This window comes from Astatotilapia calliptera, chromosome 19, assembly GCF_964374335.1.
Source record: "Astatotilapia calliptera chromosome 19, fAstCal68.1, whole genome shotgun sequence".
Taxonomy (NCBI): domain Eukaryota; kingdom Metazoa; phylum Chordata; class Actinopteri; order Cichliformes; family Cichlidae; genus Astatotilapia; species Astatotilapia calliptera.
The window spans coordinates 8,491,302-8,506,437 of NC_137440.1; the positions used below are offsets into that span (position 1 = coordinate 8,491,302).

General features: G+C 39.7%; 2 protein-coding genes across 6 annotated transcripts in view; both read left to right on the forward strand.

Annotated features, from left to right (window-relative positions):
• The first annotated feature begins 321 nt into the window (after nucleotides 1–321).
• Nucleotides 322–6,423, forward strand: pank2 (pantothenate kinase 2). Its single transcript, XM_026153090.2, has 7 exons — nucleotides 322–710; nucleotides 1,241–1,593; nucleotides 2,135–2,388; nucleotides 3,160–3,336; nucleotides 3,690–3,813; nucleotides 4,392–4,517; nucleotides 4,613–6,423. Exons 1-7 carry the CDS (start codon nucleotides 494–496, stop codon nucleotides 4,661–4,663), a joined length of 1,302 nt encoding a protein of 433 aa, XP_026008875.1. The 5' UTR covers nucleotides 322–493; the 3' UTR covers nucleotides 4,664–6,423.
• Nucleotides 6,424–6,768: 345 nt separating this feature from the next.
• loxl3b (lysyl oxidase-like 3b) overlaps nucleotides 6,769–15,136 on the forward strand; it is a 33,338-nt gene continuing 24,970 nt past the window's right edge. For 4 of the 5 annotated variants that reach the window (XM_026153085.2, XM_026153086.2, XM_026153087.2 and 1 more), the window contains exons 1-3: nucleotides 6,769–6,963; nucleotides 7,917–8,194; nucleotides 14,286–14,636. In XM_026153085.2, coding sequence (XP_026008870.2) covers nucleotides 14,294–14,636 — 343 coding nt within the window. In that variant the 5' untranslated portion in view covers nucleotides 6,769–6,963; nucleotides 7,917–8,194; nucleotides 14,286–14,293. Of the gene's footprint in view, nucleotides 6,964–7,845; nucleotides 8,195–14,285; nucleotides 14,637–15,136 lie in introns of those variants that run through there. The other variant, XM_026153088.2, reaches the window with a different exon arrangement.

A 15,136-nucleotide genomic window follows, 5' to 3' on the forward strand; every position in this document is an offset into this window, starting at 1 on the left:
TATTTTAGAATATAACTGAATACTAAAACTACGGTTATTTGTTCTATATATTACTTTAGTTTTCAAAGTTCAAGTTTATTTTTTCCTATTTTTTTTATTTGCGCTATTTAAATAAGAGTTTTGAATAAGAGACGACAGAACAATACAAAGTTTGACTTGTGTATATTTAACCTATTTTCTACTCCCAGACATCACGTTTTTCATACTATGAAGAAAAAAAGTGACATCAGCCTCTTTTTATAAACCGTTTTCCCGACTGTCAATGTCGCCGTTTGATTGGTCGTTGCGTCCTTCACTAACACGTTAGCCCCGCCCACCTCTGTCTTGACAGCGAACACAAAAAGGACATGTAGCCCAGCCTTTTCAAAGGACTGTTAGCTACTTAGCTACCTAATTAGCTACCTCGTTGAGCTTCAAAATTCATTGTCCTCATAAATCATTTGGTTTCATTTGACCGAGCAGTCAGCCTATATGTAGCTAATTAGTCATTTCAATGGCGTTCAATGGCCACCAGCGAGACGACGATGATATTATTGACGAAAACGAAACGCCCTCGAAGCAGCCGCGGTCCGACAAGGAGATGCCCGTTCATTTCAGAAACGAGCCCAACAGTGAGAGTGCCACTACCGCAGGAAGGGCCACATCCGACCGGCGGACTTCCCAGTCGGCGACGAGGCATCGACACGACTCTGTGAAGAAAACGAGGCCGCGTATGTGTTAATGTTGGCAGCGTGGGCTTGGTGTATTTACTGGGAAAAGGGGGCTGCTGTATGTCTACAATAAAAAATAAAAAAAAAATCAGAGGCGTTCCCCATTAAAGACAGTCGCTGTTGATAATATAGGTTTGGCAAGAAAACCCCGCAGTTGGTCACATAAATTTAAAAAATGTATATTTGCACTGGCCTTCCACTGTACTTGGTTTATAGCAAATGTGTGACTAATTTGGCATCCGATGTATTTATTATTGGTGGGCTGTAGTGGCAGCACATAGCCAGAATCTTTTTTTTTTCCTTTTTGCAACAAGATGGCGTTAGCGGTACACACTGTACTGTTGCATCTATGGATGAAGCAGCTTTGCCATCATCTGGGTGAACGCTGAAAACTCAGCTTTATATGTGCCATTTACCATAAATATTTTATATTTGTAGATGTATGTATTTTTCATCAATGTGCAAAATATTTTTATTTACAAAAACGAGGGTGAACATCAGTTTTGCATGTGTTATCTCACATAATGTAGCATTCCCCTGGTTTGGGATGGACATCGGAGGCACTCTGGTGAAGCTCGTTTACTTTGAGCCCAAAGACATCACAGCGGAAGAGGAGCAAGAAGAGGTGGAGAATCTGAAGAGCATCCGGCGCTACCTGACCTCCAACACCGCCTATGGCAAGACTGGCATCAGGGACGTTCACCTGGAGCTGCAGGACCTGACGCTGTGCGGCAGGAAGGGCAACCTGCACTTTATTCGCTTTCCCACGCACGACCTCCCAGCCTTCCTGCAGATGGGCCGCGACAAGCACTTCTCCAGCCTTCACACCACCCTGTGCGCCACCGGAGGGGGGGCGTACAAGTTTGAGTCTGATTTCCGTATGGTGGGTCTGCTGTTGTGCTCTGTTTTGGGGGGTGGGGGGTTATCTTGTAGGGCGTTGGGTATAGATTGGAATAAAAGCTATTTGCCTTGGTCGATCAGGAGGGGTGGGGGGCAGGCAAATGAGATGAGCATAGAGACGGCGCAAACAATATCCATTGGAAACACTGGAGAGATTGGTGAGACCGAGAACATGCTACTTCTGCTGGGTGGGCTGGCAGTCTAGGGTCAGTAAAGATCATGAGATGAGCCATGAACTGTAGCACTGTTTTTGGCTTCATCTAAGCACAAATGTGTTGGAAGTTGAGCAAACATGTACACACACACATACTCACTTTCCAATGAACTGATTTAATTGGACAAATTAAATTATTTTTATTATATTATAATAAAAATGCCTGCTCACTGATCTTTGTCCCTATCCCCTCCCCATCATCCACTTTCCTGCTTCTGTATTCTCCAGACCACATCACTTTTCTGATGTTATCTCTGCTCCTTCTCCCACTTCTTTTTTTTCCCTCTCTCCTTTCGGGGGAAAAACAAAGATGGCTGACCTGGAGCTTCACAAGCTGGATGAGCTGGACTGTTTGATTCGGGGGGTGCTGTACCTCGACTCGGTGATGTCTAGCGGTCCCTCAGAGTGTTACTACTTTGAAAATCCTGCAGACCCAGACCACTGTGTCCAGAAGCCATGTACACTGGAGAATCCTTATCCTCTGCTGCTGGTCAATATAGGGTCTGGGGTCAGTATCCTGGCAGTCTACTCTGAGAACAACTACAAACGAGTCACTGGGACCAGGTAATGATGAGCTGGATGGCAGATGAGATGCTTAACAGGTTCTGTGCTATTGGGAAGTGAGTAGGAGTGAAGTGGAAAATAGCATTCGCCTACATTTAGTAACCTTAAAGCGAACTTGTGTATTAAATGTAATTTGATAATCTTGGGTTACGTTTGGATATTACAGGTTAGGTGAAGTGCAACTTTTGAGGTCTAAAAGGCCATGACTAGCATGGGCACCGGCTGGGTTTTCCTACGTTTCATCCTTCTTTTTTTTTAGTTTCAGCCCTTGGTCCTAAGAGAGGAAGATGAATTAGAGAAGAGCATTGTGACACCAGACTAATGTGATTCAGGAAGGTGCAGTCCAGTCGAGTCGGTGCCTTTGTGTGACGTTCCCGTTACCTTCCACTTTCATTACAAACTGCTTTCTTGACAAAAAATAATTCATTTGTTCTGGATTTAGTCCGTACATTTAAAATGGTCAATTATAGTCTTTTTTTTTTTTCTTTAGGTAGAGGGAGAAAAAAATCCTTTGTAGTCTGCCCTCTAGTTTGTTTTCACATGTGGTTTTTCTGTCTGCTGGCTTTGAAAGGGACTCATGAATGCTTGTTTCTTTCTCCACATAATGGCCCTCTGTCCTCTGTACTGGGAAAGAACTCATGTATTTGAATGAGCAGTCTCTAATGCATAGACGTGTCTTTCCCCTGTAATTTCAGAACCTAAACACTTTATTTTACTCTAAGATGTCTTGATTTACATACGCCTTACATGTCACTTTGCATGTGTTCACAGCCTTGGTGGTGGGACCTTCCTTGGCCTGTGTTGCCTGCTGACCGGCTGCTCTACATTTGAGGAAGCCTTAGAAATGGCTTCTCAGGGGGAGAGCACGCGTGTGGACAAGCTGGTGCGAGACATCTATGGAGGGGACTATGAGAGGTTTGGGCTGCCAGGCTGGGCTGTGGCCTCAAGGTGCGTTTTAAAGCTGCTGCCTTTGTTCATTCTTTATATCACAACCCTGTTTGTGATATGTTCCAGCATAAGTAGATGATTCAAGGAACCAGGACTGTGCTAAGTTTACTTAATTTTGAATCTCACAATTGAAATTTAGTAAAAAAGTAAGCTCTAAATTACAGATCCATCACTGCAGCTTTCAATGTTTAGCTATATCTGTCTTAAAAACGAATGTACTTTGACGTATTCTGTCCGCTTTGGTGTTGTTTATAAGATGTTCAGTATTGCTGTACGTCAAAGGCAGAATTATAATTGCTCAGCTTCTAAAATTGAGCGACCTTCCAAACATAAATCTTGCCTTGCTTTGGCAGTTTCGGCAACATGATGTCTAAAGATAAGAGGGAGTCTGTTTCTAAAGAGGACCTGGCCAGGGCAACACTGGTCACCATCACCAATAACATCGGCTCCATCACCAGAATGTGTGCTCTGAATGAGGTTAGTAGTGATGACAATGTAACAGCCACACCTTAAGTGTGCATTTGTTGCACTGTGAGTCTTAATGCCGCGATTGCAGATATATATGATGTAAAACTGTCAGGTGAGCCACCTAGATGGATGGAGGATGCTGTGTAGCCTCTAAATGATCAAATCAGCTACACTTACAGACTATATATGCTACCATCTACCTCATTGTTCATTCAGAGACTGCAAGGAATTAGGATTTGTGTTCCCAGTTGCACAACTATAAAAAGGTTTGAGGAGGTTTTTTTGTCTTCCTCTGTTGAACAGTCTGCCCCCTGCAGTTCCTACTGTCTGTTTCCTCTTTGCGTTCAGCCTCTTTACGGTGCTGCCTTGTGCCGTCTTGATCAAGCAGCATTGTACAGGGCTATGAAGGCGTAGAGGAGGTAAACTGCATTGTGGATCTTCTTTCCTTGAGCTATGAATGAGTTACATTATTTCCCTTGTTTTTCTAGTGTGATATCAGTTATTCTAAAACTCTGGTGTCTCTCATCAGTTGTTTAGGCACTAATAGTTTACATTCCTATTCTTGTTTTTTTTTTTTTTTTGTAAAGAACATCGAGACTGTGTTGTTTGTTGGGAACTTCCTAAGAGTGAACACCCTCTCTATGAAGCTGTTGGCTTATGCCATGGACTACTGGTCTAAAGGTCAGCTCAAGGCACTCTTCCTTCGCCATGAGGTTAGTAAGTTTACCCCTTACTCCCATCAAAGACCACATGTATAGTATCTTCTAACTTCTAACTGCCACCTTGTGCCATTTGTTGCTGTTTTTAGGGTTACTTTGGTGCAGTTGGAGCCCTGTTAGAGCTTCTGCATCCGTCCTAATCCACCCAAAGAAGTACCTGTCAATCTGCTGCAAAGACCATTAGCACTTTAGACTGTTACCAGTTAGTTCCAGTGTGAGATGTTATTCCAGCCACCAACCAGTTGCTGGTAAATCTTGTAAAGTTTGTTAAGTGGTGAAATTCACTTCTAGGTTTTTCTACACATCTGCTATTTTGGTCAGTAGATGAAATAAACCGGTTTCCTGCCATGAAGTTGTACACAGCAAAGCTGACAGTTATTGTATGCAGGACTCTGCAGAAATGAGCCACGTTTAGTCTGAAGCACCTCAAAGAAATTCACCGGGGTTGCCTGAAACACTTAATTTAAAAAGTACTTTTCAGCAGGCAGTCCTGTCATGTTGACTTTCTTTACCCCTCAGTGGGTATCAGGTTCTTGTCCAAATATTTGCTATCATTTTTAACTGTATGTTACCCAAGGTGGGACCAGGTGGATGGAAGAAGTAATGAAAGTATAATTCGTCAGTGTGATGTGGCTTAAATTTTAGAAAATGACTATAAAATCACCAACTTAATTTCAGACACAATGTATTTTAAATGCTTTCTCTGGCATTAGAAAAATTGAGCTTTTTTACAGTTTTGAATGGAAACAACTGCTGGTTATTCTTAGAAAAAGAAAGTATCAGCTTTACCTTAGGAGTTAGTAACTGCTCTCTAAAACTGTAATGTAATAAATGATGAATTCATAATGAATTGAGTTTAGTGTTTCTGTTATTAACCTGATGGAACTCCCATCCACCTGGTGGCCTTGATAAGCTTTAACACTGCAAAAAATTACAACCATTTACTTTTTGTTTTTTCTTCTCTGTCTGTTTTATTATGTAACATTTCAATGTCACTGTTGGATTTGAAATGAAAATATTTAACAGAAAAGAAAAATACATTTCAGGCCACTATTTTAAGCAGATCTGTTACTGTTATAGATTATATAACATTTCTATATGATTTCTGCCTCAGTGAAGAGTGATATAGCACTCTTAAAATGCTCTTCCCAGTTGAGATTTCAGTGCTGGTAATCAAAAACGGTGTTGTGTATTAGGATATCTGCACTGCTGGGTGTCAGCTGTTCTTGAACCAGTCTATTCCTACAGAGAAATCAGAGCAATTGATTAGACAAATATTGATGAATGAGCATGTGAAGTACAGGTAATAGTCGTGGCATCATTCACATAAATAAAACGGGCATTTTAAAGCAGAAACTTGATTGATTCCCAACAACAGAGGTGTTTAAACGCTGTGATCCCAGTTTAGGTTTTTCCTATTCAGTAAGCACTCAAATATTGAGTGAATGTACTACTTGCTGTGAAGATCGTTCATTATTAAGGTTATATCAAAGTTGAACTGAGAAAACTGAAACACTGTTAGAATTTCATTATCTGTCCGGTTTTATTGTTTTCTGTTTAGTAACGAGTCCATCCATCGATTATGGGTCAATAAAATTAATCTAAGCAGTGAAGAGACGACTTGGTAAATAGCTGCAGACACGGTTTTTCAGGTGTCAGTTATTAGAGATCTATGAGCAAGTTGTAGATACACTAAGCTGATTTTAAATGAAGTGCCTCACATGTTTTTGTACCAAATACAGTACAGTATTCAGCCATGCGATTTTTAAAATTAAAACTTGTGTTTTTCAAGCTCTCTCTCCTTTTGCTTATACAAAGAAAACTTTGTACTTTTTTTGTAATAGAATAATGTCACGTTTCTTATTGAATTTCCCTAATTAAATACCAACTTGGCAAACTCTTCATGTTTCTAACTACACGTGGACATATCATTTGGGGATATTTAAATGACAAGTTGTTCGTTTTTAAAATGTATTTTTACTTGGAGATGGCTGAGTTTGTAGCTAAGCTAAAAGGTTCAACCAGCCACTTCAGAATAATGAAAATCAGGTTACTTTAAGGAAATTATGTGCTTACAGATTCAGATTAGCTTGGCTACTAAACAGCTACTCTTTAAAATGGCACTTGTTATACTGCAGTATAGTGTGCTATAGTGTGTTGCACAGCTTAAAAACTAATGAGGTTGTGGGTAAATTTCATGCTTGGCCATAGCCAGGTTTTTGCTTTCTACTGTTCATGCTAAGCTAACAATAAGCTACATCTAGTTGCTCTATAAGCTAGTTGGTCTTCTAGCTGTTTCTGGGACTTTGCATAAGTTGCGTTTGTGGGACGTTTTGTTTTTCTATTACTTAACCTGACAAGTGCCAAATAGTGGGATACAATAAGTGTAGAAAATTTTAAAGAGTCACTGGCGTGGCACTAAGGAACAACTTCGCCTCAGGTAAGTGAATGCATGTTTTATAGAGCTGGGCAGATCGATCAAAAATATTGATAGAATCAATACCAGTGATGTTATTGGTATGGGATTGCTAATAAAAATGCACCTCAAACAAGCACTTTGAAAAATGTCTGAACATTTGTTGTCTTGACTGTCACGGCTATTTTATGTATATCTTATAGCACATTTAACCAACTTTCCAGGTCTCCAAAGATGCCAGGTTCAAAATACATGAAAAGCTGAAAGCTGTGTAAAAAATAAAAAGAATCACAGTGATAATTTTGTGGTCATTAAAATGTGTCCAAAATGTGTGAATTTATGCTGATTCACCATATAAATCATGACTTACTAATCTCTACTACATACGCTGTTTTTAAAGGTTAAAACTATCGGTGGGGATCGAGACCAAAATTTCCAACGGAACAAATTCCAGTATTTTAGTGATTTACCACTGAAAATATTTAATACATAATTCCCGCTTTTATTTTGTTTATTTATTTATTTTTGTCTTGGCTGGTTTAAACCTACCAAAACGCACCCGCCTCCTTTAACTTGACAGAAATGTCTGTCTCATCTTGGTTGATATAAAATCTTAAAGTGTATCTTTATTCCATTTGGCACAGACAGTCTATGCAGTTTGGTCAGTTTCTTTTCAAGATATAATCGGAGGAGGATTTAATGTACCAAGTACTACTTGGCCAGCACTACTGGTAACATCAAGTGGATTGCAAAAACCATTAGCAGAGGCATTACAGCTGGAACTGTCGATGTGGTCGCACATTTTTAACCCCGGTTGTAAATCTGCAGCTGACACGTTGTGCGCTTTAACAGACACGTAGGCTCTGAGTGAAATTGGCGAAGTGATTTTTTTTTCTTTTCTTTTTTTTTTTTTGAAGTTACGAAAGGCAAGACAGTCTGTTACAGAACCATCCATGAAAGAGTCTGTGTCTTTCCAGGGGAAAAAAAAAAATCCAGCCCCCTTCAGTCCCGTACCCTCCTCCTCCTCCTCCTCCTCCTCCTCGGGTGAGGGCAGCTGCCAATTTACGGACAACAACGTTTGAAGAAGGTGGACCACTGCCCTACAAATGAAACCTGTGTCTGATGGAGGGGGCGATTTAGCACAAGAACTGGGATTTTATGCTTCCTCTGACTTTGGGTTCAGTTAATAAACTTCAGGACACATCTCCCTCTCTCCAATAGACCCGCTGTAACCTTTCCGCCGTGGCATTATAAGGTAAGACTACTTCATGATTAGTCAGATTATTTGATGCAATTTTTTACACAAGTCATAGTCTGGATTTAAAACAAAAACTATACTGTATTATTTGAAAGCCGTGAAGCTGCCTTACCGTCTGCGCCGTAGGTATGGTCTCCCAGTACGCAGAGTGGTAAAACAGGCTGTTTCTCTGAGCAGTTTTTTGGGATGCAGAATCAAACATGTGAGGAATGTTGCGACAGGAAAGACAAACAGTGACTTCGGAAAAATCCGTCTGTCCATTCACAAGAAACTTCCTGCGTGGTGTGAGGTGCTGATGTGGATCTGGATTTGAAGAACCATTTACTGAGATTTAAAAATAATAATAATAATAATAATAGTACTGTAAATCCTTTTTATATTAAGATATTGATAAATTGATTTGTGCTCAGATGCTTTTAACAGCCAGTTAATCATCCAGATTAAATAGTCCAACTCCTTGCTTAGCACTTAGATGAACCAGAATGCCAACATACTTAAACTGCACTGTGTCAAAATGTCCAGGAAATGTTTAGCCACCACAGATTTCCATGTTGTGCTGCTTTATTGAAACGGGCTTATGGGTCAGTTTTGTCCTCCATCCATCCAACTCCTTGTGGCTCATCTGGACTATTCTTAGTATAAAGTTTCACAAAGTACCCCAAAAGTCAATAGCATGTTGCAAAAAGGCAGGGAAATCTTTTTTTTAGCCCATAGAGCTCAAAATGCTAGTTTATTTTCAGTCTGTGAAAGTACAGCACAGTACAGATTTCTGCAAGTATTTAGAGATTAAGAATGAGATATGTGTGGCTTTTGGTGGGAATGTGGGCATGATGTTGTGCAGGGTAAGACTTTATAATGGCCAAGAGTGTTGTGTATGTGGGTGAGTCAGAGCTGTGCTGATTTGGTGAACTGCTGCCCGGTTGATTTGAGCCTTTCACAAGACATGATCCATGAGCACATTGGTATGGAGAGTGGCTGCTTTGATGATAGAAATAGAAACATTAGGATGAGAAAATGGGTGATTGGATCAGAAACATCAGATTCAGACTTTGTATCGAGGTTCTTTTTTAACAAAGGCTACAGAAACCAGAAAATAACTAGTTATTGTTTGTACTCCACTAATTCTTCAGGCTTTCTGGAGGTCTTCCACCCAGCTCAATGGATGAATCTATTTTGTGTCTATACATGACAGACAGTTTACCAAATAACTGGTTTTAAATGGTATCTTTAGATATTTTCTTGCTGTTGCAAAAACACATAATTTGTTTATTTCTCAAAGATAACACAGTTTGGCTGGCATAAAATAGTATCTTTGCACAGTCTGGGTACTTCCCAAATAGCTGTTGGCTGAAAACGTGGCATGGTGTGCAGTGTGTTCTTTAAAAAATTGAGGAAAGTGGAGGACAAACGCAAAAGTGGCCTAAAATAAAGCTATCTAGAGTAGATGACCAGTAGCTACGTTTTGCATCCTTAATCAATAACAGAAAAGGTTAAGGTATACCAAATTATACGAAAACTACACTGAAAATCAGAGACAAATCAGTAATATGAAGTCAGGAATCCAAGTTGGAAATGTTTGGTTCAAACCACTGTCAACATGTACAGAGGTGATCAGGAAAGAAGTACAACAGTGTTTTACAGCCATCTGTAAAACACAGTGGAGGCTCTGTCATGGTTTGGGGCTGGAATTCAGCCAGTGGAGTTGGAGGTCTCATCAAAACTGATGGAATTATAAACAGAAAAACATCATCAGATCTGATCTTCCATGTGGTAAAATCTGGAAAGCATCTGATTGGCAACTGCTTAATTTATCTCCATGACAATGATCCCAAAGACACTGTCAACCCACTAAAACATACCTGAATAGAAAAAGATTGGCTTCCCCCGAGTGCAGACCTCAGCGTTACTGAAGCAGTGTGGGATCATCTTTGACAGGGAACACAACAAAAGGCAGCCAACATCCAAAGTGCTTTGAATGGCCTTTGAGAAGCCCGGAGAACTATTCCTGGAGACTACTTAAGGAAAGCCTGTCTAAGAGAGTTCAGGCTAAGTTGTAGACAGACAAATATTGCTTTTCAGGCTTGTTATAATTGTACAAAGTCTTTGTTTGCCTTATATATTATGTTTGTATTTATCTTTACACAGCTTTTAATAAGTCCCAGCACCTAGTTCTCATTTTCCTTCAAAGACATAAAGAAATTAAGGGTGGCCTAATACCTTTGCATGGTTCTGTATCCTTGCTTCCATATGGGGATGATTCTATGTCACGTAACCTGGAGGTCATTATTTTTGTTGGGTGTCATGTCTGTCAATTATGATAACTCTATACTGACCAAAGTACTGCCTGACATCTGAAAACATGGTGATTTTTGCAATAGTAAAGGCAAAGACACACAGCGGGTTGTAAATGGTTTAAACTACTGACAAAAGTTAGCACATTTGAAATGGTGATAATAATAGGTCTTTACACACAAAAATTATGTGTATGTCTAAAAACAGGAAGCTGTCTGTAAACTCTGATGGATGTTTACAACAGAGTTAAAATGTTAGTGTTGGTCTGCCACATATTTTAGCAAAACTTACCTTGTTTACAACCTTTACTCTATAATAATCTGCAAAAGAAACCCAAAAAAAACAGGGAACAAAATACAATGAAGCAAATCATTTAATGCAAAATGCAAAAAGTAGTTCAAAAATGTGTCCTATGTTGAAACTATGTGAAACTGTGTGATGCTAACTAAAGAAACTAACACGCTAACAATGAAGTTGATTAGAATCAGGCCAGTAAAATGGTTGGGGAGAGGGGGGGAAGCATTCCAGAGATCCTGAGTTCTCCAAAGTCATAGTCAGGATGGGAAAATGGTTCAAAAATATTTCTTAGCTTGAAATTACAGAGAATTTAGGGCTTCCTGTATACAACTGACATGGGCAAAAGATTCTCAGCTCTCATGTCTGCTCTATGATAAGAAAATGAAAATCTGTAAATAGTTGATACCACATCCTCTGGTGCTGAAGAGCATCTGGCTTGTTAGCACCTCATATTTCAAAAGCCAGCATCCATGAACCTTTAACAGTTCATTACCTCACAAGGCGTGAATAACTTGTGCATCTGTGAAGACATCATTAATGCTAAAGGAAATATAATATAAACAAATACTTCCACCTAAATAGCATCCATTCCAAGGAAGGCCATGCTCAACCTATATGCACATATTATAACAGCATCATTCTGGAGTAAAGGAGACAATTATGTAGTCCAAGTTTGTCACCCACTAAAAATATTTAATGAAAATATGCAAAGAGTCAGTAACTCTTCTGGCTTTGATGTGTCTCATCAAACTCATTCATTGTAGCCAAACTCATGAATCAAACTCGTTCAGTCCTTCTTAGTTTCCAGCTTCCATCTGCTCAGCACACACATCCTTACAAGCCTCACTGGGTCTCACAGACCATAGTCAAGAAGCGAAACAACTTTCAAGTTGTGTGTCTGACAGAATAAGAAGACAAATTCTAAAACAACAAATGTCTGCAAGGAAGTGTGTAAACGTCAGTTTATTATTCTGTAAGGGAAACATTTGCAGCTATATGCTCTGCTAACTACCCGAATGTAAGGAAACAGTGTTTTCATTTGATTTTCTTCTTAAAAAATATTTTTGAGAACGATTCAAGACACAGAACACACAAATAAGCAGCTTCAGACGTGCTGGCTATGCCGTTAAAAGCCTCTTCTGACCAACTGTGAATGTGTGTGTCCTTCCATTCGGCGTGAAATTGGACTCAGACGATGTACTCAGCCTTAGATCATGTTTTGGAAAGGTTAACTTAAGTTTGTGGTTTCTGTACAAACACACCACACTGCTGCATTTGTGTCTCTGGAGGGACAGACGTCCACTCGCTGAAAGCTCAAAAGGAGCGTGGCTGTCAGGTTATCAATAGCAGGCCTATGCCGAAAAGAGCAGAATGAGGTTTTCTGAGAAAAATCAGACTTTTGGTATTTCATAGAAAAAAACATTTATTAATAATTTATGAATTATTAACCCAGAGTACTGTCTGTTCGGCATTGTGAAACATTAGCACGCACAAATTGAAAAAGGTTGAACAGAAAGCTACAAGGACACTTTAATTAATTTAATAGATATAAACATTCATGTGGCCTTTAAATTCAGCCAGATCATGGGGTCATTAAAGCCTGTGCTTTTTAAAAGATCTCCTCCCACCCCCACACACATCAGAATCAAGTATTAACCAGCTGGTTTGAATCAGACTGCTGGAGCAACTCTACACTCTTAACATCAATCCTTCCATGTGTTGAGCATATTTGAGGCGCTTTTTTCAGCAGCATTTGCAGCTATTTAGAAAATACACTGAGGGCGAGCAGTTTGTGTGTTGTGCGCGATGTGCTGAAAATACTGTTGCAGTTACTGTATTTGCGCCCCTTCTGATTTCCTAATTTTTTTGCATGTTTGTCAAACTTGCGCGTTTCAGCTCATCAAACAAATTTAATGTTAGACAGAAATAACCTGAGTAAATACAGAATATAGTTGTGAAAATCAGGATTTCATTTATTTTAAAGTTATTTAAAAGTTATATATATGACCTATGTGGCCCTATGCAAAAGGGGTAAATGACCATTAACCATAATAGCTCGTTGTGTCACTTTTTCCAGCAAGAAGTGCAATCATGCATTTCTTATATCTAGTCACGATCTTTTAAGTTGCTATGGGGGAATATTTGGTTTTCGAGCATGAACGGCCCGTGTAAGGTCACACAAGCTAGAATCTCAATCTGGTTTAATCTGGACTTTTCCAAAACCTTCATTTTGTTTTGTTTTTTGAGCCAATCAGAGGTGGACTTGCTGGTATCAAGTGTGCTTGAGCTTCAGGGCAGGAAGTCATTGCCAAAAATTCTCCTTCATTATTTTCTGTTTGACAGTAGAATTCATTGTCCCATCAATTACAGCAAGTCCACGTCCTGAAGCAACAGAGCAGCAAAGCAGCCCCAGACCATCACACTACCACCACCATGTTTGGCTGTTTTTATGAAATACTGCGTTCGTTTTATGTCAGATGTAGCAGGACTCAAACCTTCCAAAATGATCAACTTCTTTTTCATCAGTCCACAGAATACCTCCCCAAAAGTCTTTGAGATCATCAAGATGTTTTTTGGGGAAATGTGAGACGAGCCTTTGTGTTCTTTTTGGTCAGCAGTGGTTTTTGTATTGGACGCCATTTTCGCCCAGTTTCTTTCATATTGTTGAACCATGAGCACTGATCTTAACGGAGTAAAGGCCTGCAGTTCTTTAGATGTCGTTCTGGGTTCTTTTGTGAACTTCTCCTGAAAGAGTCGTTGATGTGCTTTTGGAGTAAAGTTGTAAGGCCAGCCACTCCTGGGGAGGTTCACCACTTTTCCAAGTTTTCTCAATTTGTAAATAAGGACTCTCACTGTGGTTTCTCAAAGGATTTGAAATTGTTTTGTAACCCTTTCCACTGATTAACAGATGTCAATGACTCGGTTTCTCAGCTGTTTCTTCAGTTCGTGGCATAATGTTTTGCTTTTTTTGAGATCTTTTAAGCTACATCACTTTGTCAGACAAGTTCTTTTCAGGGAGTTTTGGATTCATCAGGTCTGGTAAAGAGACCAGTGTGAGGATAGTGGTTACTCTCAGTTAAATCATGATTTAAAAAGGGGTGAAAATGTGAGAAATATGGAAAAAGAACTAAGAAATCCTGGAGAGGGTTAGTACTTTTTCATTACACTGCATTGGGGCACCCAGAGACTCTTCAAGGAATCAGGGTTAAAATTCTGGGGTCACCTTTTTATACCAGTCAATGAAACCATATTAGAGTGGGAGCTGATCTAACTAAGAAAGAGGGGTCGACTTTTTCAAAAAAATACTTCAAAGAGTTAAATCTCTGTCTGAATTGACGTAAAGGAATATTTGGTAATTACAGCACAAACAGACTTTTTTCCCAGTGAAAAACGAGTTGTAGAAATCAGTACAACTCTGATATCTGTGTTGTGTTTTCTCTCTGTGTTTTCTTAAATGTGAAGTATATAATAACTTTCTTGCACCTTCCTTTATATGCAGCTGAAATAATGGATAAATCAAGATGCAAGCAGCAGTTAGCGTTCAGCCTCCTGCTTGGGTTGTGGTTGCCTCACTGTTTAACTCAAACTACACCGTCAAACACCGCCACGTCAAAGCCCACAACGACACCGACACCATCCCCATCCCCCCGGCCCGAAAGACTAAAGGTCAGACTGTCTGGATATCCTCGAAAACACAACGAGGGCCGGATAGAGCTGTTCTACAAGGGAGAGTGGGGAACCATCTGTGATGACGACTTCACGATAGCTAACGCCCACGTACTTTGCCACCATCTGGGCTTCGTCTCAGCCACAGGATGGACCCACAGTGCTAAATATGGCAAAGGCCAAGGTAAGGGTGGCTTCAGCCATGAGTGTGTCTAATTTCAGCATTCAGTTAAATATACAGTGTGATCATCCATTTGTGTTTTACATGATGTAACACACATAAGGGTGTTCAGAAAAGTAGTTGTTTCCAACAACATTATGTGCCAACATAAAATCTAGTTTGTCTAGACTCCCCAGTGTGTAATGTGTTGAAAATGATTGAGTAGAATCGTTTTTATTACCATTTGCACGGCTTCCCAACTTTTTTTGAATTGGGGTTGTATTTTTGTTCACCTCAGTATACTACCTAAATTGTAGTAACTGTGAAACGCCTTTACTTTTTAGGAAGTGCATTAGGACAATTTTTTGTGGTCCTACACAATAAAAAAACAGTATGTTTCCAGATGTTTATGAATAAATATTTGTAAAATAATAACATTCCCATCACCTCTAGCTGTACTTAGGTTTTTGGAACTAATTAAGTTGCCATGCTAACATTCCATGAACATGTTAGCATTGCCTTTG